At 44.1% G+C, this 25,024-nt stretch overlaps 1 protein-coding gene across 15 annotated transcripts in view; it reads right to left on the bottom strand.

The window, feature by feature from the left end:
* The window catches only part of mycbp2 (MYC binding protein 2), a 58,051-nt gene extending 33,390 nt beyond the window's left edge, over positions 1–24,661 (bottom strand). For 10 of the 15 annotated variants that reach the window (XM_030111800.1, XM_030111801.1, XM_030111806.1 and 7 more), the window contains exons 1-21: positions 23,942–24,657; positions 21,460–21,535; positions 12,419–12,634; positions 11,075–11,228; positions 10,765–10,961; positions 9,615–9,857; positions 9,099–9,170; positions 8,831–8,927; positions 8,655–8,728; positions 7,343–7,481; positions 7,114–7,190; positions 5,527–5,731; positions 5,265–5,429; positions 5,007–5,165; positions 4,718–4,922; positions 4,433–4,578; positions 2,901–3,014; positions 2,457–2,561; positions 542–661; positions 367–448; positions 47–164 (exon numbers count right to left, since the gene is read on the bottom strand). In XM_030111800.1, coding sequence (XP_029967660.1) covers positions 47–164; positions 367–448; positions 542–661; positions 2,457–2,561; positions 2,901–3,014; positions 4,433–4,578; positions 4,718–4,922; positions 5,007–5,165; positions 5,265–5,429; positions 5,527–5,731; positions 7,114–7,190; positions 7,343–7,481; positions 8,655–8,728; positions 8,831–8,927; positions 9,099–9,170; positions 9,615–9,857; positions 10,765–10,961; positions 11,075–11,228; positions 12,419–12,634; positions 21,460–21,535; positions 23,942–24,216 — 3,039 coding nt within the window. In that variant the 5' untranslated portion in view covers positions 24,217–24,657. Of the gene's footprint in view, positions 1–46; positions 165–366; positions 449–541; positions 662–2,456; positions 2,562–2,900; positions 3,015–4,432; positions 4,579–4,717; positions 4,923–5,006; positions 5,166–5,264; positions 5,430–5,526; positions 5,732–7,113; positions 7,191–7,342; positions 7,482–8,654; positions 8,729–8,830; positions 8,928–9,098; positions 9,171–9,614; positions 9,858–10,764; positions 10,962–11,074; positions 11,229–12,418; positions 12,635–21,459; positions 21,536–23,941 lie in introns of all 15 variants that reach the window. The other 5 variants (XM_030111814.1, XM_030111802.1, XM_030111812.1 and 2 more) reach the window with 5 other exon arrangements.
* Between the last annotated feature and the right edge of the window lie 363 nt (positions 24,662–25,024).

The following is a 25,024-nucleotide window of genomic DNA, read 5'->3' as shown; positions in this document are numbered from 1 at the left end:
AACCTGTCCTCTTGGAAAACTGTGTAATGGACACCGTTTCTCTCACCGAGAAGCTTCCGAACGTGAAGACCTGCCCGTCCACCAGGAGAACGGCTGTGTGGTTACTGCCCGCTGTCACCTGGACGCTCGGACCTGGGAGGGCTTGGACCAGAGTTGGCGAGCCCCTGGAAAGCAAAATAACAAGTTGAGTGATCTGTATGCAAAGCGAAGATTTCCCTTTCAGGCACACAAATGCACATGAATTTAAACACCTTTCTGTCCTTGTTTAATTATCCTACTCACTCGTGATCCTCATGGAATATATGCCATTTGTATTTGTTTATGTAAAGTTAAGTTTATTTTCACTTTGATGAGTTCAAACCAGACCTCGAGTTCACGTCTCCATGTCCGAGCTGCCCGTGTTGGCCATAACCGAAAGTGAAGACGTCTCCGTTCTCCATCAGCACCACTGTTGGAACGACACAACTGTCATTTTCCGTCCCCGTCTATTTGAAGACCGTCTCGCTGTCGCAGCGTGCAGCCCGGGGGGAGAACAGCCTACCTGAGTGGTGGAAGCCGCAGCTGACCTGCACAGCGCGCAGCTCACAGTCAAACCTCACTGCCCCTGGGGGGTAGGTGGTAATTTTGCTGGCGTCCTTCTCTCCGCGCTCACTGCTGCCATCTATAAGACAAACACTCCTGTCAGCACATTCGACTACGGAATAGAGGGAGCGAAGTTTAGTAGCAGCTTTAGACCCTCGAGGTGGATGTCTCTGCAGAGTCCTGAAAAACAGAGCTGGAGGAAAAAAAAAAGAAAAAGGAAAAGTAAAAAAAAAAAGAAAGGGGGGGGGGCATGCTGACAGAGAAAGGAGGGACAAACACCTCTTTAAGGCTTTTGGCAACCAGTCTCACTGCAGATGGATCGTTTGGCCCACAATTTGATTTTATTTCACAACATGTGTCCTTTGGATGGTAAAGAGGAAGTCTGGTTTACCCTGAGCCCTGCAAGAGGCCACAGCAGTGGTTGGAAGAGTTGGACAGTGCTCCATGCATTACAGAAAATCCAATGACTGTCAATATGTGTTTGGACCAGGAAGTCGCCTGCTGTGAGTCCCATTTGCAAACAAAGGCAAGCCAGATGTGATACCAGCCTTAAGGTATAAAGAAAAATAGACAACAGCTGACTCCTGGTGCAAAGATCCAAGGGGCGGGGTGCAGGTTTCACTCATGGACACAATGCTCACTGTTAAAGGGTCACAGATGACATGGTAAGCACAGAAAGCTGCTCTGGAAGTCTTCAAGGGGAACATCGACATAACCAGCAGGGGGGATATGATGTACCCGTTCATGAGTAAAACACCGGGGACAGCTCGGGGAAGCAGCCTGAATGACCCACGCATTACAAGTGTTCATAAACCACAGTGAACGGCTGCCCAAAGGGAAAGCTATTCAGCCAAGCAGCGCGGCTTCATGTTCCTCAAAGAAATGGCAGCAAGGAGGACGTCAATGCTTAAAAACCCAATAGCGAAAAAAAGAAAAGAAAAAGCAATCTTTGCTGATATTATAACGTTATTTACCATTCTAAGGATGGGTTTATTATGAAATCTCTTTCAAAAACGCATGCTAAAAAGATGCAGAGCAATGTCTTCAAAGCCCGTCAAAAGAAATCAATTCCAAACAATAATGAGGCTTGAATCAAGGGGGAGGGGGGGATTAAAACCAGCAGCAGTTTAGCCAGTTAACTGCTTCTGAAAGGAGTGCAGCCAGTCCTGACAATGTATTGTTTCTTTTTATTTATCTTTAGCCAGTTACACACTGAAAAGCTGAACGATAAAGACGTGAGTTACAGTGTGTCCTGTGGTCCGGGTTTATTTATCAAAGGCTTGATATTAAGAGGCTCAGACAAGTGAAAATGAAGAAACTCGAGATTTAATGCTAGTTTTACGAACAACGAAAAACTACATTTTCGGTTGAGATAACTTCAAATATCTGTTCAATTTTCTTTAAATTAGCAATCTCACTGTGTTCCGTCCTTAATTTGTCAGCTATGGAGTTTATTCTCCCCACTGCTCCCCGTTTCCCACGCTGAACCTCTGAGTACGGAGTAACAAATATGCTGCTTTGGGAGTGACGGCGAATCCAGATGGACCTCTAATCAGCTCGCAATAGGCAAAGCAGACATCCTACCTTTGAGATTCAAAACCAAATTATAACAATAACCGTCACAGGAGACCGAACCTTCACTGAACCTTGCGCGTTAACCAAAAATAAACCTTTGTGGCCCGTTGAGGGTGGACTGTCTCGTCACAGTGAGTCCTTCTTGCCAGCAGGCGACATTGTTTGTTACCATGAGAGCTGGTGAAGACATAAGAGTCCTGCCTTCAGAGAGTGAGAGAGGAGGTGGGCGGGACAGCCAGATCGGGAGATGAGTCAAAGGGGTGTCTCTGCACCCGTTGAGTTAGTGAAGACCATAGTACCTTTGTGCTTGTCCCGTTTATGCCTGAGTGCCTGAAGGGGTCTTATTCTGGCTAGGGCCTGCTCACGCTGGTTCATAAAAATGGGACCAGGAAAAACAAGGGGGCCTGGGGGAGAAAGAAACTTTCACATGCATGCACAATGCTCACAAATGGGAAAGAACACATGATAATACTACACCACAACAATACACGCACACACTGGAAAATTATATAGACACAAGCGAGGGGGAAGTCACCGAGGCACAACACCCAAGCTCACAGCTGGCCCTGAAAGCAGTCTGGAACTAGCAAGGAACTGACATACGGTTTGTTTTAGTTCAGTCATTACAGCCATCCCAGTCACCACAAACTCCACGAGAGCACTTTGTAAAGGCTACCTCAGAAATCGTAACCAAAAAAACCCCCAAAAAACACAGCTTTCTAAAGACTAGCTCCGCTCCATACCTCTTCCCTCCTCCAACCTATGCCGGCGGTTGATCCTCTGCCGCTTCTCCTCCTGACGGATCTGAATGTGCTCCTCGATGTTCACTCCTGGAGGGGGAGGAGGGACAGGCACAGCTGAAAACACAAACGGCCGCAGGTACAGGCAGCCAGGGGGATGCAGGAGGAGGAGGAGGAGGAGGAGGAGGAGGAGGAGGAGGGAAGGCGAAGCAGAGCAGAACAAAACAAGACACGCATCAATGAATGATGGAGAGACGTGATGGAGAAGCAATGACTGTGCACAAACACAAGGTTTATACCAACAGGATGAGCAACAAGAAGTGTGGGGAAAACTGCGCACGAGCAAACTCAACAAACAGCGCCGTGAAAAGCATGATGTTCAGACGGAGCTCAGATACGCTGCTGGCACACATCCCCGGTCATAAGTCTGACATTCTGATCAGTTCTGGAGAATATTGCCAACATATAGCGAGAGTTCAACATGCTTATGATTTATCACACTTAGTCGCCGTGAGCAAAATGTAAACAGAGGTGTGAGTCAGATCAAATGAATGTTCTGAATGAAGGACGCAGCATAAAGCATGAAACATAAAGGGCCTAACTGTCAAGAAAGAGCAACGACTGACGAGCAATTCAACTGTATCGGAGTTTTATAGAGGTTCAAGGTTTGACTTCTTACAAAGTCAGCACATTCTGATTTGATTCTGAGAAAATGCTCCACATCGTGTACTGGGAATTAACATTCCAGATCAAAATCTGCAGCCAAACCACAAAAAAAAAAATCTTTTAAGTAATTGATTATCAACATTACAGTTACACTTCTTTGTAGAATAAATTAAGCTTTTATTTTAATAATTCACTGTCCATTAATACAGAAGAAAAACAGTTACTGTGATTGATAGAGGGGCACTATTTTTCATTAATGTTCAGAAACATTGTGATTTCTTAGAATGTCTGTTCCAAACAAATACCTTCTCTTTCAAAACACTAAATCTTGCTTATTAAGTATTGACAAAACCACAAGCAAAAGATATCCGGCTGCAGCAGAACGACCACAATCAACTCTTTTCTCCTCCGATTGATCCATTATACTGTCATACTCTACATTTTGTTAAAAAATAGGAGGTCTAATTCATGATTTACAAAGTCTAATCAGCCATGTGAATCATTCCTTTAGTCTGGTGTACCGTTTAATGTCTTTTCTTTTTTTACACCATAAACAAATAAAGCTATGGCACAATGTGAGAACTTATGACTGTTGGATCAAGTTGTTTTGTGGGTGTTTCAACCAGAGCAATGACACCAATAGCAGGATGTGCTGCTGAAAGAGTACTTGCTTGTTAACACACCTTCTAATCCACTTCCCATTTTACACACCCCGTTTGGTACTTTGCACTGCAAAGCATGCACGAACATAAAACACATTCGCTTTGGAGACACAGCCAGTGCAGCCGAGACACACTTCCTCAAGTTTGCCGTTGCACGCACATGACATAAATTGAGTTGGAAGGCATATGAGATTTGAGGTGACATACCTAACAGGAGATCCAATGGAATCATCTCCTTCACAGCATCGAAGATGCCTCGCTGCCGGGCCTCCTGACCATCAAGCTCCCTGGCACAGGCTTTGCAGCAGCCGCATGCTGAGCACCCAGACTCCCCGGACCCACAGCCGCAGATGCTGTTTGACAGATAAAGCCAGAGACGTTAGCACAAGCAGGAAAGAAAAAGCTTTGGCGAAGAATTTACTGAGGAAATTCACTTGACCAGATCTGCAGTGCTGTAATAAATAATGAGGAAACAGGATTGTTGCGTCTTACCCTCCTGGTACTCGGTCAGGCCGTCCGCTGCTGACGCAGCTGGCCCCATACCCGGTGCAGTCTCCGCACACCGTGCACACCATGCACTGGTCCAGCTTCCACTTGTGCATGCCCGGCTGACACATCATGCTCTTCTCCTCTTTCTCCTCCAGCTCATCCTCCAGGTCCTCGTCCATGGCTGTGGCCATGCTCTCCACGCCGAACGCTGCAGCAGACAGACACAAAGGAAATCCATCAACCTGAGCACAAGCGGTGCAACGTCTGCATGTTTGATGGTTTGATTGCTCACCTTTCCCTGCCTGGCTCATGGCTCCAGTGTCTCTGCCACACTGGCCCTTGTTGTTCACCCCAAATGTCCAGACTTCACCGTTCTTTGTCAGGACACACGTGTGAGCCTTACCCATGGCAACGTTGGTCACAAAATGACCTTTGAGGTCTGTCACCTGGCCTGTGAAGACAAATGTAGCGATCAATACAAATATTCATGAACAGTAAAAGCTGGATTATTTTTTTGTGCACTTAAATCGACAGTTTGAAAACAACTCACAAGTGCTGTCACTGTAAATGGCATCTTTTCCAAACATGTAGAGCTCTCCGTCCTTGGTGACGATGCTGCTGCTACCATTGTTGCACGCTGTGTACACGGCTGTCTTTGTCTCTAATTTGATCATCTTCTTGGGCTTGTACGGCTTCGGCTGTCTGCGGCTTTTAGCTGCGGAGGCACAAAACAGACAGCACTGTTGAGACGATCCTCTGTGCTGAACAGAGGGAAACAACCAAGATCCTCAGGCAGTCTGAAATGGTCTTACTGGACTCTCCGTCTTCTCCTTTGCTGGCAGAGCCTGTGAAGAACACACTGCCGTCTTCGGCCACCAGCAGAGCATGGGAGCCATCGTGACCCACCGAGAACTGAACGATCTTGGGAGATTTCGTGACGGGCAATTCCACCCATTTTCCTGCTGACGGGCCCCCCTGCTTTATACCCAGACTTTGGTATTTTCCTGTGTAGTAGATCTGAGTGAAAGGTTAAGAGAGGTGTCAGAAAGCATCAGAAAGGCAAATATGAGCTTCAATCTTCATTGTATTAACTTTTGTGAGGACTCGATAAGTCAAATGTCGAGCCTAACATGCTTTTCAAGCATGGAACAAGGACCCTGCTTTTTTATGATACTCAACAAAAGACTGTTCTGTGCGAACGCTTCAAACATTCAAATATGCAACGTTCGCTGCAAGAAGTGTGAGAATTTTTATGACTCAGATCATCTGACACTATAAAAAAAAAAAAAAGACGATATTACATAACTCTGATAGCACAGCATGAGAGAAAGTATGAGGTTTATAAGCCATAACTAGTGGGCCTTTGGCATTTGTCAATAATATCACGCCTTGCAAGATGTCCAGAGAAGTCATGAATGAACTTTGCGCTGAGACAGAGGTCAGCGGCTCCTATTTTTACCCATCCAGTCCGTCTGGGTTAGGGTAATCTGCAGATAAAGTGCGCTGCAAGATTAGGCCTCTACACAGACACAGAAATGTCCAACAGGGAACTGCCCCGGACTGCTATCTGCAGAGGAGCCACACTGCACCACACCTACAGTAAAGCCATTAACAGCCACACCCTCCAGCACACCCCACACCACCTACATATTTAACATTCTCTTCTTCCAAACACAATCTAGAGAAAAATGTCAAGAATTTTTCTCAACAAAGCATCACGTCCACAAAGCGGCTGGCCAACTTTTTTTAGATTAAAGATAACCCGCAGTTTGGCACATGCTTAGCAGAGCTGCTGTCCACAAATAAATCAATATAATTCAAAATTCCTGAATTATAATGTGTCTATCATTAATACATTTTATAAATGTGTGTCTCTTGCAGAGTATGTCAATTCATTTTCCGATGGGCTGGAGCTGCTTCGCTGGGTGAAATATGGCTCTCTTTATTTTGGGTAAGCAGCCTGTCACTTCATGCACTTTAAGACCCACAAACAATGGTTAAGTTAAGGAAGTCCTCAGGCTGAGTCCTCATGAGAAAAAAAAACCAAACTCCTCACTATTTCTTAATTACTTAGAGGACCAAAGCACCAAATGTTTCCAAAATATACATTTCTGTCTTATTATTAAACTTTAATTCAGAGTGATCTTGGAAAATCCATCCGAAGCCAACGGCAAGCAGATGTTAAGAGCTGACAGAGCTGTTAACATTGCATAATGGCCGTCGCGCGATCCCAGTGAATAATCAAAAAGCATACATAAACACAGTTCATCTATCGATTTTATTTTTTTTCTCTTTCAGCACCGCAGGTTCACCTGCTTAAGCGCTTTACGGAGCTGAACGTTTGAAGCTCCTCCAAGTTTCTCTTTTGTTCAACAACTTAGACACAACACCAGTCTCACCTTTCCTGAGGCAGTTTTCATTAGAGCGAACTCCCTGCCTGCGCCGAGCAGCGCTGCCTCTTCATCAAAGCCCGTGCCTGGGAGAAAAAACAAAAAAACATGCAACAATTTCTGACACATTTTCAACCTTGTGTACATACAGTATCAAGTGCCTGCAGCAGGTGTACAGAAGCATACGGCAATCGCTGCCCACAGCCCCGCGGATGCAGCCACGGTTTGTATCGCTTACTGATGATGTGCAGATCCTTCTCGAGGTCAAACAGAGAGATGCCGCAGGCGTGCAGACATTTCCTTGCCAGCTTCAGCTGCAGTTCCTGCTGCAGGGCCGGGTCTGAACTCATCGTATAGATCCGCACCACAAACCCATCCTGCAGGACACAGCAGGAAACGGCGATTAGCTCCACAACACTTCGACTGCGTGGCATTTAATTATTCTCACAGGAGATCTGCTTGCTTTAATCATGGGGACTGCACTACGTGGAAGGGAGAGTGTAAAACAAAACAGAAAAAAAAAAAGAACGAGAGATCAAGAGAGCGATGACAAGATTATAGGAAAATGAATAAAAGTTTGCGGTGGTCGAGTGAGGCTTTGACTGTGTGGTGATGATTACACACACACATTGTGCTTTCTCTCGTTCTGAGCAGATCACATGAGCCTGTCAAGTCTTCAAACTGCAGCTTTGAGCAGTATATGTGGTGCTTGCTCACTAAAAATGCATGCAGCTTTACAGAACACACTCCGCCTAATTAGCCAAGAGGCAGCAGGGCTGCTACGGCAGATATATGGATTTCGCATCCTCCCCTCCCCCACTCACATTACCAAGTACTTATGCAGATAGATGCTCGGGAGACTAAGCTCTCCAGAGAATACCCACATGTGGTGCCACTGCCCTCACTGCCACGCCCACACACACACACACACACACGCACAGAAAAACAATCAAAAACACAGCTCCACCCCCTCCGTGGCACAGCTGGTGATCAGCTGAGAATCCTTCCCTGAGTGAGGGAGTGACAGATGCTTTACTGGGCATCCAAAGGAACAACTGTCCTCATTTTAACAACAAATAAATAAATAAATCACACAGTACAAAAGAAAACATTGAACTCGGTTCTAAATCCAACAGTGCCGAGCAGTGCAGAGCGTCTAAATGACTCATCATGAGGGAGAAAGCCATGTATAGTCATGGTATCTGTGTCTCTTTCCACGCACGTGAAGTCAGACGACCCCTCACAAACCCTGACAACACATCACTGTGCAGTTCAGATTGACCGAGTAAGTGGCTCTGTAAGCTACGGCTCCAACCCAGAAGATCGCCTGCAGGGAATTCAGCATCACCACAGTTTCACTGGGCTATAAATGCATGTAAGTGCACTACAAAGCCCACTCTCTCTACTCTGTTGAACAACACATGGGATTTTTTTTTTTTTTTTCCTCCGCTACTTTCAGTTATTCATGTAATGGAAGTTCCACAACCGAGTGAAACGGTTTACATTTCATCAGTATTAATAAACCGGGAAGCTTTAAGAGAGCAACTCACGTCTTTGCAGGCGGCGATCTGGTTGATATATTCTCCATCTGTGAAGATGATGTTCTGTCCATCTGAATGTTGACCTGCAGGAACACTGCTTATCAGTGGATGTTTACTGCTGGACAGACGTGAGGCTTCAATTACAATGAAGCCTTTTAAAAGGAAGTGAAGGGTTTTCTCCGCACCTGGCATGGTAACAGTTCCCTCACGCTCAAGAGTCTCTGGGTTGATCTTGATGGCCGCCATACTGTGGTTACTGGTGTCCCGGTACAGCAAGTACCCCTGAAGACACAACATGACAAAGAGTCTCCAATAAAGAGACGGGCACGCTGAGCTGCGAAGACTGATGAGTCCAACTAGTTAGTCCACGCAGTTAAAGTTAAAAAGCTGAAAACGTGGCCAGAATTTTAACATGTTTATGTCTGGATTTCAATGGAAGCATAAAGGACGCACCTGTGCAAAGCCAAGCCATGATCGTTTCTCCTTTCGATTCCTGATTCGAGACGTTGAGTTGTAGACGTGACCCTGTGGAGCATCGACGGCTTGTAAGTGGACAACAACAGTAACTGACAACAAACCCTGCTTGAACCCTAACAGATGACAAAAACATTAAACACAGGTCTCACATTTTGGAAAGAAACATGAACCAATTTCACTTAATTTAATGAAGAAGACACTCCAACTTTTAAACAGTTAAAATATAATTTGATCATGAAATGTGTGTACAGAAATGTTCACACTGTCTCAGCTGTAAAATAGCATGAAAGCAATTTTTCCACAATCTACACATTTCAACATACACAGTAAAAAAAACAAGCTTCTCCAAAACGTGTTTTTCACCAACTGGAAAAAAAATGATGACTCAGCACTTTTCAGCTACATCACTTCATTGAAAGGACAAGTGAATAAAGATGAAGAGAAACATCTGAGCCTAAAGGGAAATGTAAAGACCTGAAAGGTGACACATACCCTGACTGTCCCACTGTAGCCAGATCCCACTTTGTAAAGTCCATCTTTGCAGAGCAAATAGAGAAAGGAGCCGTCGGTCTGCAGCAGACAGCGCTCGTCGTCGTCGATCACCACCTCCTTCAGGACCCACTTGTTCATCAGCGCCGCGCGTTTGATGCCATTTCCAAACCAGTCCTGGATCTGGATCTTTCCCACCAGTACAGCTTGTACGCTCCTCTGTAGTGCGTTCAGTATGGTGGGAACCTGGGGAGGTTCAGGGAGACGAGCAGGGAAACCTTTGATCAGACACGATGAGGTGTGTATGAGCAAACTAAAAACTCCCCCAGAGATTCACTGTTGGAGTCAAATTTTTAAACAAGAGATGTTGAGTGTTGCAGAATGAATGCTTTTTCACACACAGTCCCATCATTTCAACCACAGCGCTCACACACAACCAAACACACACTCACACACAGAGGCATGCACAACATGAAAGGCCACACTTCTCGGCAGCCTGCCTGCCATTGTGATGATTCACAGTCCAGTTAATACCTGAGGGTATACCCATCTGGAGCCTCAGAAAGGTGCAAGAACACTATTAAGCTCACAAGTTAAAGAAAAGCATTGGTCACCCAACACAGCCCACTTTGATTTGCAGTATCAATTAAAGTTTCCTTATATAGAGCGAAAAACAGAAACGAGGAGAGGCAGGGAAGACGACGCGCGAGAGATGGAGGCAAACAAATGACCAGCTAATTGGCGGAAGAATGCAGGCAGGGTAACATAATCAAACTGGAGGATTAGAATGGCTTGACATTTTCCAAAACTCAATTTGTTTTGTCCACAGACTACCCAGAGTCTCTCTGACGAGAGGGAACACAGAAGAGCTGGAGGTTATGCTACGCACCCTGAAGTGCATTTCAGTAAAAAGCATCTTTACCAGTCACTGAGATTCTGAGAAACACAACTGTGTGGAATAAGAAAGATTCAAATTCAAGAATCACATGTCATGCCTTTTCTGAGAAGACCAGTGTATGCAGTGGCTTTAACATCTGATAATTTGTAGCTTAAAAAAGAAAAACAGCACCATCCCAATGCCAGAGAAGAGAAACCATGGCTGAAGAAGAACAACAGCGAAAGCTGAAAGCACCTTTCGGTTCTGGTGGGTTACCTGTATTGTCTGGCAGGCATGGCTACCGTTATTGGTGAGGATGGCAGAGACGGCCTGCAGGATTTTGCCCGTGTCTCCCCAGGCCACCACCAAGCTGAAGAGGCAGGCGCAGGACAGGGCGGTGATGGCCTGCCCGGTCGGGTCGTTGGGCCCCGTGCTCCGGACCGTCGTCTCCAGCAACAGCTGGAACAGAGACTCTGACACAGCAAACATTTCATCAGAGACCATCCAAAGTGTCTTGTGTTGAATGGTTTTACTCCCAACCCGGGCAAGACTGCACACCCAGTGAGCCCAGGTTTTGAGCTTTTACCTAGCACGTCAGGAGGCTCGGTCTGGAAACCTTCGGGCTGTTGTCCCTGAAGCATGTCCAACAAGGCCTGGAGGCTCCGCAGGCACAGTAAGGGGTGAGAGAACCGAGTCTCTTTAATCAGCTCAAAAACCCCACACAGGCCGATGCCGATGATCTGCAGACACACGGGAGGAAGCACGATTACAGGAGTTCAGGAACATCAAATCTAGCAGATATAGGTGTAAACACTGTGCAAATAATCTTGTCAAAAAAAAAAGTTGTATTTTTTTGGGAGGAATTCGGTGTCCTCAGTCCCCACTGCTGATTCGAACGTCCCAAATTTAACATTTTGCTTAATGAAAGACCCACTTGGCTGCCGGCATGAGGGAAGCACGCAGTGGAGTCTGGCCTAGAAAGGATTCCTTTTTTTATGTTGGCATTGTTTGTGACTGAATCAAATCATGTCCCAATGTACTTTCCTATTTTAGAGCTGGACTTGTTTGGCAAGAACAACATTTTCACATTCAGCACAATACGAATAAAATACAACAAAGCATATGCTTAACAATGAACAAGTTAATCAAGTCTGGTTTGAATAGTGAAAAAACAATAATTAAATATTGAATTTAATTTTGGGTTTCAGGCTCCTGACATCCTCAACATATGGTTCGTTTGTCACCGTTGGTGAGCAGGAATTATATCTAAATCCTGAAATATTATATCATCAGTAGCTTATTTAATTCATCCCAAAGAGGATAATGCTCCACAGCCTCCCCAATTTTGGATAATGCCTTTCACAAATTAAATCCATCCATCTGCATCATTTCTGGGTTCACCTGCAAACTGCAGACATTAGTCCTGTTGCAGTAAGTCTCTTAAAAGGTAGGAAGGATTTAGAGTGAAGGAAAAAGAAGCACAGGCCCGATTTCACATCATTTGAAGGTACAGCGTCAGTCCAATTTAAGACCGCACAGTGTAGCAGACTGAAATGTTTAGAAGGAGCTCTGCAGTCTCACCGAGACAAGTAGGTGAACCCCTACTCTAAAACCATTTATTACACATTCTTTTGTGTCTTGAATATTATTTTCTTTGCCATAATACAGCAGCCTTGCAATTGAAAAAAATAATTCAGCATGGTTTGCTCCCTTTTTCAATTTTTAACATGAAAGAGAACAAATCAATCAATAACTGTAAATTATTGGAGATGAAATGAATGACAGCCATAACAAGTGAACGGTTATTTTATTTGGATTCTGAAGAATAAAATGATTGATGATGAGTCTCAGTTCATCTCTCCGATGCCCTCAGAGCCCGATCTGACAGTCCGGGGCCTCACGGGCGGCCGGTGACGCTCAGCGCTCCTACCTTTGGCAGCTTGACGGCGGGCTCGCGGTACTCTTCCTCCTCCTCGCTGTCTGAGTCACCGCTCTGCACCGAGCTCCTGGAGGCCAGTGCCAGGGAGGCCTCCCTCTGCTGCCAGTCCAGCACACAGTGCCGCACGTTGCAGTAGACGTTGAACGCGGAGGGGTTGCTGTGCAGCTTGATGTCCGGTATGCAGAGGGCTCCATCGAGACTCTCAGCCTGCAGGGGGGAAAAAGACACTGGAGGTCAGCATCTATTCCTTCTTCTACTGACCGCAAGCATGATTTATTATCAGGAGAAAATCCGATTCAATGATGTTATGCTAATAATGAGAGAAGAATCTTTTCTACAAGTAGTTTTGTTTTTAAATTATTTATAGTTGCTTGAGTCCTTTCTGGGAGTCCTTCCATTGTTGAGACGACATAAGACGGCAGGAATCAAAACATTTTGCTTTTTCAGCATTTTTCCCATTATCATTGATTATTCATGAGATACTTCACAGGCAGATTTGTGAACAGTCACTGATGATATTTACCACGGCACACGTCTACTGACCTCAGCACAGACTAAAATTCCTCCAAAGTGAAGAGAATACGGCTTTATTTTTACATTGAATCTCAAAGAAAATTACGCTGGATAATAAAACCTGTCTTTTCTTCGATTACTTCTATTGTTCCCGTGCTTAGTCAGTGACTCAACCACAAAGAAAATGTCACACCTAATTTAACTTTGGTCCTGATCACTGTCAAACGGTTTCCTTACGTCAGGTTAACACTAATTTCCCTGCCACATAACAGATTACCAAATGATGAGAGCACAAAGTCCTGCTTTAGAAACTTGTCAAGGATTATTCCAACCTGATTCCTACTGAATAAAATTGTGCAAAACACATTCGCAATACAAAAATAAAATCTGCTATGCACCTGAATAATACATGCAATATATCAGCTTGACCAAATTTTAAGTTAAAGAAGGGCCTCTTGCCAGCAAGACTGTTTAAAAAAAGCAATTTTCAAACATTGAGATCATGCGGTTCACTTGTCATGGCCAATGATGTGAACATTTGCCAGCAAATAATGAGGAAATTCAGTTATAAAAACATTAACGTGATATCTGAACTCAGGCTGGACGTTGGTAAGCAGCCTTGATTCTAACAATCTCTCCTGGTTCCAGTGTGTTTTCCATGTTGATCTGCTGGGGTTTACTCTGGGTAGTCCACAGTCCCACAACATTGTTTTTATGTGTGTGTGTGTGTGTGTGTGTGTGTGTGTGTGTGTGTGTGTGTGTGTGTGTGTTCTCGTATTTCTATCCTTGTTGGGGCCAAATGTCCCCACAAGGATAGCAAAACGTGAAATGACGTGCCTTGTGGGGACCTTTTTCCGGTCCTAAGTAGGAGAAACAGTGTTTTCTTGACCATGTTGTTGTTACTGAAAAAAGTAAAAGTGCAAAAACATTTCTTTAGGGTTAGGCTTTGTTGTGGTGTGGGTTAGGGTTAGGGTAAGGGTCAGGGTTAGGGGCTAGACATGAATGGGAGTCAATGGACGGTCCCCACAAGGATAGAAATACAAGACTGAGCGTGTGTGTGTGTGTGTGTGTGTGTGTGTGTGTATGTCTCTCTGTGATGGACTGGTGATCTGTTCACAGTGTCAGCCGGGATCAGCATCAGCCCCGAGCGCCCTGAACGGGATGAAGCCCTATAAAAGATGGATGAGCGGTGTAACTAACCCAGGGAATGTTCAAGCTCTGAAAACGACTGAATTCTGTGAACCGTTTCTGGATTTTGGTTCTACGTGAAAGGGCATAACAGTAACGCAGCTCTTAGCGAATACAGTATAAACAAGAAAATCAGTGAGATGAAAACACTAAAATATTTAGGGTATCAGCAAAGCAGGACGAGGTCAATTTATCTCAAACAACACAACAGAATGTGAAGGTTGTATGGCTGTTTATTTGCTCATTTATTGTGCATTTTTTCTGGCTTAGCTTCAGACAGCGTTACCATAAAGCTTTTGTCCTATGTTTATGTGCACGACTGATAAAGCATTATTAACTCTTTGATTTTACATAATTTTAAGAACTTTGAATAAATCTTAAAATCATCAGACTGTCATTCAGTGTGGCTAACAGAAATGGATCTACTAAAAACTTTTTAAAGAAACAAATGTAAAAGAATCCAGTCAATTACGTCAATGAAATATTTTGAAAACAATACCTAATATCCAAAGAAATAGTAAAAAGTCACTGAATCCTGGTTTGGAACTCTTATTTATGGTTGTATACATAATATTAACTATTTTTAATCTTCTTCCCCATAGCAAGCTGCAAGCTGCCAAGCTTCTCATTGTTCAAACAATGATAGTTAATTCCTATCCTATATTGATGTACTCATGAGTACCAGGTAAAACCCAACAAACTCACAAAAGTTTTTCCTCTAAGTACATTTCTCCAAACGCCGTTAAAACGATATGAGAGGACCTGATTCAAGTTGATGTTGTAGCTTGTGGCGTCATTCAATTGTGTCACACAAAAAGCCATTTGTTATATTGAGTCTAATCACACTGATATAAATGAGGTGAACACCCCACCAGGGGGAATTTACAATAAAATCATTACAGCTAAGCTTAAGCGTTTAAGTCCCAATAATCGTTAGGTTAGAAAAACTACAGCCCACGGAGAAACCTGATAAACTAATTGATAAGCTTTCCCCCATCCCACCAGGCAAAGCACTGTTAACTCCCGTCCTGAGGCCAGCTCTGGAGGATCGCATTGATCAATCGAGCCTCTCTCCTGCCGTGCTGCGCTTCTGGCATCCCGATCACACGGGGTGATGTCATCTATTTGGGGAGAGAGGTCGTCCATTCTCAGCTCGAACCACCGGGGAGGATATAAGCTCCCCCACCCCCACCGCCACCGCCACCACCCCCCTCTGACAGCGCTGTCTGCTGCTCTTCTGCTGAGCCATGAGAGTCGTCCTTGTGGCTGTACAGCATCCACAAAGGAGCGCGGGCCGGGAAGAGCACTTACAACCGTTACAGCGTAGTGACGCTGTGAGGAACTGAACCCGTTCAGCTACCAGAGGAAAACTGATTTCTCGAGACGACAGAAAAGACTAAAAGGTTAAGATTAAAATACTGCAAGTTGAAGATGAGTACTGGAGAAACAGTTTTCTGGCCCATTTTCACAAGGACCAACACTCTGCCATTAATTTTACATATTTCTCTAATATTTTATGCATGCATTATTCTGTTTGTCCGCATTGTTGAAACAAAACACTTCAAAAATCCTAAGATGACAAAATGAAATATAGATCAAAAGTTGCTGTTCTCATTACATTTGACTGCATGTGAGACCAACAAGACATGGATTTAATGCAAACTTCTCTCAAACTTAAAATTGTGAATACAGTCAAAACTATGCGATCCTGAATAAATGAAATCAGAAACCACTGGAACGTGGTTTCAGAATGAGAAACAGTTGCTCAAACAGAAACCAAACGAGGCGTTATCTAATGTGAAGACATTTTATGACCAAAAATAAAGCTGGACAGTTTCGATTTGCAGATATAAAAATGCTGATCAAGATGCAAGCTGGGTGTGAGCTATCATGATTTATTATGTTTGCTCGTTCTGAGGAAGGAGCGTCGAGAGGGAGTCAGAATTACTTTTCTGATCTTTCAGGAACAACAGCTGATGACACAGAAACCGTCTGACATGACAGGTGTCCCGAAACATTAATTACCAACAGCGAATACTGATGAGACTAGAACATCGACTGAAACAGCACTTTAAAAATACACTCTTCCGAAAGATAGCTCCTGCCAGTTTAGGTAGAATATATTGTGCTTATTAATGTTCAAATGTGATCTCTTCAGGAAAGTGAAAGAATACGTTCTTTGATGTAAATTAACATTCACAATTGGGTCAGTCAGGTGAAAGGCCTGCTTTGACACTATTAGAAGAAAAAAATAAATAAATACTGTGCCCCAAATAATATGGCACACGGGGAAATGGAATGGGATACTGTGACACTATGGGATACTATACATTTTCATTTCAGAGGAAGAAAGTGAAGATGCTTCATCAATCTTGTACAGGTCGGAGTTTAAACCCTCAGACCATTGCAATTTTCTTAGTTTATTACATGCTACACTGTGCAACCTGGATCTCGTAAACCTGGGCGCTACATCAAGTTTGACTGCATGTCGTCCTCAGTAAATCAAAAGGTGACGACCCCCACAACATAAATCACTACTCAAGAATAAAAATGTCATCCATGTACGCCGACGACACCGTAAGGACGCAATAAATGACGCCGACCCAGGATGAAGCCATGGTACGAGCAGCATATACTTGCATGGGAAAAAATAAAAAACCCTGCATTTTACTTCCACAGGAATCTGCAAACCAGAGTTGGGTTATTGGGAGACAATTAACATTTTCAGTGATACATCTGTTCAGAAACATGTTCTGGAAGGGACACTATCAAGGCATGAGAGGCTGCACGCAAGCAAAGGCGGATCAAAGTGTTTATCCACTGAGCCACTAATGCTTTGTGGGTTTCTTCTCACTTTGTAAATGCACCAACCAGTGACCCAAACATGGAGCTCGTGCAATGGCTTCTTTTGTCTTTCTGTCTGCCTTTAAATGACAATTTAATGACCGTCTAAAAGCTTCAGAAATGCCTAGTACTGAGCGCCTGACCACACTTAAGACAGCCACACATTTTCTTTTGCTGGATTGATGGAAAAACAATAAAAAAAGGAAAAACAAGGTTATATAAGAGGGAATTTTACTACCCCAATTCCAAAAATGGTGAGACAATGTCAAAAACAAGATGCGAAGAATGGCAAATGTCATCCTACACTTTATTCAAACCAACAAATAATCAGGATGGAGTAAAATTCCTGAGTACATGGATAAAATTCTTAATGATTTTCACCTACATAGCAGTTTTTTTGCGCTGCTTAAGTAGCTCTAAAAGCAGTTTACATTGTCAATCACACTCCCCCATCCAGACACTCACACCAATAGGAAGAGTTGCAAGGTCAAGGTCAACCTCCAGTAATTTGGGGTTCAGAGTCTTGCTCAATTTTGATAAATGGGCCAGGCGAGACAAGCATCAAAGGTTGAGGAGTGAACCCACAATTACAAAACAACCCTCTCTACAAACTGAGCCACAGAAGACCCGATACCGGACAGTTAAATATGAGTCAAAACTGTATCTAGCAAAGATGTGAACACAATTTAAAAACGCTGCCGTCGTCCACTGAGTCAAAGCTCATTTAAAAGGACCGAGGCAAAATGAAAAAATGTTCTGCTGTCTAATTAATCAAAAATTTGAAATTCCTTTTGAAGACTGCAGTCAATATATCCTGCAGAATAAAGAAGAGAGGGCCCGTCTGGTTTGGTACAAGCCCACTGTCTTTCTGAGGGTTGCATTAGTGAGCAACTGTGTGTGGTGTGGGCAGCTGACACATCAGGACGGCCACATTCAAATCTGAAAAGTACCTTGAGGTTTTCAAGCAACATCCTACTCCCAGTGCAAACTACGTCACTTTCACAGAAGGCCTTGGATTTTTACAACGAGGCACTTTTGAAATTACGAAGTAAATCCATAACAACAGCATGCCTGAGAAGTAACAGAGTCTCTGTGCTGAACTGGAACAACTGTAATAAAAATAATATTATTAAAACGTCTTTATGTCCTCCATGTATCACTCATGATACCAAGACAGAAAAGAAAAGACGTCTAAAAAAGACATTTATTAGTATTTATCCTTCACCCACCAAACCAACACTTCACAAGTTTTGCTGGTACTTGAAAAGATTTGTTCCTCTGGAGGAAGACTGTGATGTATAGTGGCAATAAGCAGAGAGGGTTGGTCTCCAGAACCCTCAACAGTCCCGACAAACAACTGTGATTGAAAAGACAAGAACATTTTCAACAAGTCTCAGAGGTTTGGACTTAAGAGCCTTACAAAAACAAATTCCTAAGCAGCTCCTTCTCATAGCTGTTTTGGCAACATTATAAAGTAAAGTAGGGGCGGAGAAGTAAAGGATGCATAGAAAGACTTCTTTTGGTGTGACCAGCAACTTGCACCACTGTTTGACAAATCTGCCATCCTAATATGTTGTAAATGGTGAATGGAATACTTATACAGCAGAATTATCTGCTTCAGCAGTCACAATCACCCATTTGCTCACACAAGCATTCACATACTTACACAGCGCAAGGCGCTAGTAAACCAGTGGGCTTTAATGGTTTTGCCCAAGGACACTTCAGCACATAAACAGCATGAGATGGAGGATTAAATCACCACCCTTAGAACTGGCAAAAAACCTGCTCTACCAGCTGTGCCACACTTGAGTGCTTGAAGAATGCAAAATGTGTCAATCAGATTAGATCACCCCATGTTGTGGCAAACTCTGAATGATCAAGAGGACAACTACAACCACTCTGAATCTGAAAAAGCAGGACTTGCGTGCAAAGAGCGAAGTGGGTTTGGACATGCCCAAACATAGTGAAGCCTTGCTTTTTAAGACTGTGTGCTCTTTTCCAGGCAGCCACAGTTAACGGTCCTAATTTTGCCTGACAAAACACCGCTTGGAAAATAAGTCAAGTCGTTTTTACATCCAGCATAATCCAAGCCTGCAAGTCCTCAAATCTGTTTGCTCAAAAGCACTATATCTACAGCAACTTCTTTCCAGTTGGCTTTGTTCGCCTCACTCTACCAAACCACTAGTGAGATTATATATTAGAAAACTATCTTGAAAAGTACTGGGTTGTAGAAATGAAGATGTTAAGTTCTACCTAAGCTTTTCATTACCCATGTAGAAAATCTCCAAATTAGCTTATTTTTCCAGGCGATACTACATTTGTATTAATTGTAAACCTTTAGATGTTCAAGACACAAGAAGCATTTCTACTCTTTTTATCCCTATTTACAAGGTCATCAAAGAGTGTTTGTGAACCTCTTTTTTGAACAAATTAATAAAACATGACCACAGATAAAGGAATAGAGGGGGAAAGCAGAAAAGATATGAGGCCCAAGAAACATGGTTTCATGGTACACTGGCCACTACATGAATTATTTATTTGGTCCAGTACTAACAGATACTTGGCATCTGCCAATCCACTTGATGGACCGTCACACACGTCTGACTGCTATTACATAGATCATACAGAAACTGAAAGCATGTTTGACCATTCTATTTTCAATTAATCATTCTGTGCCGTCGAGTTCTTGTTATAATTACAGCTTTTTAAAGAAGACAGATCCCACATCTGGGAGTACACCAAACATTACATCAGCCCCTCCATTAGGATGATAAGTGTTTATGCTCTGTCTGTTGTTCTCAACTGTTCTTTCATATTCACGAGCACAGAAGCAGACAACAGAGGGGGGAAAAAAAAAAGAAAAGAGTGATCAGAAAACACTCTCGTCTGACTATACCAGTGTCCGCGACGGGAGCAGAGCAAGAGTGAGCACGACACATACAAATACAGCATGACTGCCTGTGCAACAACCCACGTTTGTAATGCCTTCCTGCTTTGCCAACCACTCAGTTCTTCTTCACAAAGAGAACGGATGACCACTCACTGAGTCAGTTAACTCTGAGAACCGTACTCACAGGTCCATTCTACATTCAGGTTGTAAATCAAAGTTTTCGAAAACCTCTCGATCTGGTATCATGTGATTATTCTCATCCGCTCGTGCAAAGCAGCTGGGAAGAAAAACATTCTGTAACAAAGTTAAATTCATATCCAGGCCATCAAGAGAGGAGACGATACTCAAGAGAAAAACAGAGAGGAAATGAGTCACTCTAATCCCAGGGAATCATGCTTGTTTGTCGTAACTGAGGAATCATCTAGTTAACCTAAGATGGCCCAAAAAAGTCAACATCAGAGGCAGAAACACAACCACATCCTCTGATTGAGGCTGGATTCTCTCTTTGGATGGAGGAGATGGAGGCAGGCAACCGTTGCCGTGGAGATGTGGAACACATTAGGTCGCTCGGCAACAGGCCATCATGCACAAGTCAGGGCCACTCCCAGGAGTCTCACATTGTGTCTATCCACCTCTCCAGCCTCATACGTGGATGGCCTTCCTGGCACCGGACCAAGCACACTGGTAACAACACTGTATCAGCCAAACGCCGTCCAGACTGCGGAGAATCAGACCTCAGCCTTAATCCCATCCTGTGAGGACGTATTTGAGCGTACGCTGTATGAGCGTATCATGATTTCCATGTGCGTGCGTAATGACATTTGTGTATCTGAAACCCGATCTGGATGTGAGAAATGATACACGCGTCTGCGGTGAGATTTGTGCACACACAGATTTATGTGTGCATAACAAAAATTTCTGTAACCGTGATGAGATTTGCTCATCCGTGATCCAGTCTGAATGCGTCTGATGTGGTTTGCACGCTCACACCAACCCTGTGGATCTGTAAAAGTCATCGTGCACCTCGATCTCAGGTGGGCTGCCTCCTTACAGCCATTTAGCTGAGCTGCGTCTCGTTAGCTCTCAAGCAGCACTGGAGTAGTTCTCAGTTACTTCCAGCATGACAGTGGATAGGTGTAAGTACTAAGTACTCATAAATATAAATATAAAACCACACATGTCACTAATATACCAAGTACATTAACACTGGTGCACATACACACAACTTCATTACAGCTGTAAGTAACTTAATACAGTCTGTAATGGCTGTAGTAGCTGTCAAAAAAGACATCTGGGAGTCATGTTCACTTTAATATCTGAGGAGGATACAAAAATAGTCCATGCATACATTCATTTCTCCATATGAAATGCTTAAGTTAGAAAGGTAGGCGTGAATAAGTTCTACTATTAAATACCGTACTTCTCCTACTTGTGATTTAACACTACTATACTTGCCATGGTGTTATCTGTTATATATCCAGCATGATATATAAATAAAAAAGGCCTGATAAATTATTCCAAGGTCTCACTGCTTTCTCAAACACATTAATATAACATTAAATGCAACCGCTGGTTACGAGAACACAGCAACTCTTACCTTTGTTCTTGATTTGACTTTTGATTTAACCTTTTGTCGCCGTCTCAGTTTCTTCTTGCTCAAAGCCTTCTTCCCCCTGGAAGAATACAGTGGTCAGTCAGCATTCAAACAAAGAAATGCAGCTGAAGGCATAGCACTGCAAATTAACTCACAAGTAGATCATCCACACCACAAAGTTTGACCAGAACCATTGGCGAGGATATTTTTGAGATGGTTTACCAGTTAGACACAAAGAACTATCCAACACTGAAAGAATTTTGCTCCCATGAAGCGAAGGAGAAGTAAAGCATCTCTTCATAATATCATTCTTCTTATTAACTTACTTGACAAATTGTCAATCAACGCGCTCTACATTCTCGCAAAACATGTCAGCAGGAAAAAATACACATTCTTGTGAGTGGCCATACTTATAAAACTTTTTAATAATTTGAGTTTCCTTTGTGGTTAACTTCACTTATGATTTAGGTAAGTAGTAAATGTATCGCTGATATAACATGTTTGGAACCATTTATGATTCTGTATTCAACAGCTTTCTGTACGAGAGTTAGATGTTGTTCTATCACACTGCCAGTGACAGTCAGTATAATGTAAAGAGAATTAAAGAATTAAAAAAAATTATTGCTATCTTGCCCCACCAACATGTACAAAATACTAACTGCAAAGTCTGACTGAACCATGATAAATCATGTTTCCACGCTCTGTACATTAAAATGACAGAATTTGGTTCATTGGAATTACCTCACAACTGTGTAATTACTACTAATGGTAGTATTGGGGTCAAGAGAAAGAGCACTGTTGCATGGAAGAACAAATTTAAAAGCACAAAAACATTACTGTCTTATGTGCTTTCATTTACTGCAAATCACAGTTATCGTGATCCTGAACATTATTACATATTGCACATTCATTTAATATCGAGCAGTGCAAGGAATTGATTCACACAACATCCTTCTATCAAAGACCAAGACACCCTGAAGGAACTGGTGACTCAAAATTTCCAGTAGTTGTAAATGTGAATAGCTCTTTCTCTGACTTTGCCCTGTGATGGACTGGTGACCTGTCTTCACTCACATAGTCAGCTGGGATCAGCTCCACTTCTTATTACAGTAGAGAATAAGGATGTATTTTTATTGGATCTTGAGTTTGTTTTGCTTGTTTTGGCATCTTTGTGTCTCATATTGAAAATTTCATTGACAATTCCTGATACACTGCCCTGTATTTCTGAAATAAGACCAGGAGCCTCCTGACTGCTTGGCCCTTGTATGCCCACTGAGTAATCTCAATAAGATGTACATATGGTGAGATCGCTGATAAACAAAGAAAGTCGGGAGAGAGGGACAAGTTTTAACAACACCGGTTAGTCATGGGTTGGGAGCAATACCTATTGTTAGACTTCACTCACTACTCATAATGACGTGGTGATGTAAGAGCTGAGCATGAAAGCAGATTTCAGCCTGTTTGGAGCGAGTGCGCCCTGTGCATGGGAGGTGGGGGATAACAACAGAGTTTGTGAGGGAGGATGCAGCACCGATCCAGCTACTCAGCCTACAACCTGCCTGCCTGCCTGCCTGCCTGGGTACCATGACGTAACTGCATTAGCCGCTAATGCCAGAGAAGCAAATGAGTTCATCCACGTCTCAACACATTCTCACCCAAACACATCTCGCCTTCGTGGAGCTGTGTGTAATACGTACCGGGTGGCACACCTACTCATTATCAGCCTGACGTATTTTGTAATCTGGTTCACGTTAAGATAACATGGGCAAGACCTGATGCTCCTCAACCCAAGTTACAGCGCTAGCCGGCTAACAGTGACGCCGTTTGGGCCTAAAACTACACGCACACGATCACAAATAGTGACTATTTAAAGATATAAAGGGGTGGCAGTGCAGTAGAGAAGGTTTATCAGTGAAACAGAAAGGAGCGGTGTGTGTGTGTGCGAGTGTGTGTGCGTGCTGACGCTGAGCTGGGCAGCACCTATTACTCCAAACAAATAGACGAGCTGCTGTCATGACAGCTAGCCTGCTAGCTTGTTTTGAAATTAAACCCCACGTAGGTTTGCTTTTCAACAGACGCTATGGGTCCAAATTCATTTATTTCGGCAGTTCTGCGTGTTTGATAAGCGAAAAACACAATGTCCAAGAGCACCGCGGGGCGCAAATCTGCTGCACAGGGATGAGCCGACGTAACGTTAGCTTAGATGGCTCCCGAAGGCTAGGGAAGTCACGGACAACATTGCTACTCGGGAGCTCAGGCTCCGCGGGGGAATTTTAGAGCTCTGGGGGTATTGTTGGTGGTGAAAACACTGACTCGGAGGGTAAATGTCAGGCCAGTCCATTGTAGGTGTGAGTTAGCCGGCTGGTGCTGACTGACGCGCCGCTGTGAAGGGGTTAATGCTAGCTGTCGGTCGTTAGCCCAGTTAGCCCTGCGAATGACAGACGAGCCTCCGGGTTATCTCTCTTTCCCACATAACGCCACTCACCTTCCTTGATTTATCCCTTGCTCTTTATCGCTGATGGCGGTGGTATAAATCCGTCGGTATCTTTCCGCCAGAGCTCGTCCTGAGAGTAAAAGCTGGTACCGAGTCCGACAATCCGACTGGGCTCCGGGTGTCGGGCAGGGACCCATCCCCGAACCGAGGCTGGACAGATCGGCTCCGGCTCCAGAAATGACCCTGACACCCAGCCCCATCGACGGCGACAAGGAGGGCAGGATCCCTCCACCGGCGGCGGCCGCTGCCGCAGCAGCACACATCATCGTTTTGCAGAACAATGCATATATCACACAAAAGATAACACAGCCAGGTGATATCTGGCCATCAGACGCAATCCACTTGTCATTAAATCCGCCGCGGGTCACATCGTCTGTCCGCTCCGAGCAGCAGAAATACCACAATTACCATCCGAGGGCCGGTAAATACCAGCGCAAATTGTAGCCTGTCTGATGGTGCAGCTACAACCTATGGTCTTCTTCACATCCGGCGGCCACGGCGGCGTCAACACGGTGCGCGTCTCCGGGAAAAAACGTCTCGACTCAAGCCATAGCAGGACAACGTGTGGCGGACGATCAGAAGGGGCATCGGTAATTTCCCAAAACCTCCGCGTCGTGCCTCATTCGCTCCTTGATAATTTCTTGACCCCGGAGAGGCAGCACCCTCAGCAGGGCTGCCATCTTAACTCCATCATCCCTCCCCTCCCTGCCTGAGTCTTGCGTCGCTAGCATGCCGGGATATTTTCAACGCGAGCGCAGCAGCGATGCTTCTGTCGTCGACTCACTCCATCCGTGCGCGCGGACGCCCCGCTGTGCAGGTCGCTGTTTCAAACCTCGCACGGCGTGCAGGTGAAGGACAGCCTGGCACAAGCTTTTCTCCTGCTTCTTCTGTTTCACACTGTGCACAGTTTAATTTAATTTGCACCAGGTCTCCCAGCGCAGGGCCCCTCCCAGCTCATCTCAAACTGGCCCACCAAGTGATTAAACGCTGTTGCAGGTATACAATAATGCAAACATGACATTTTACAAAGCAAACGTGTGATGGATGGCTCAAAAAGAAACTGATTTGATCTCA

This window comes from Salarias fasciatus, chromosome 16 (genome assembly GCF_902148845.1).
Source record: "Salarias fasciatus chromosome 16, fSalaFa1.1, whole genome shotgun sequence".
Classification (NCBI taxonomy): Eukaryota; Metazoa; Chordata; class Actinopteri; order Blenniiformes; family Blenniidae; genus Salarias; species Salarias fasciatus.
The sequence above is the reverse complement of the archived record's forward strand: the minus strand, read 5'-3'. Positions and strand labels throughout refer to the sequence as shown.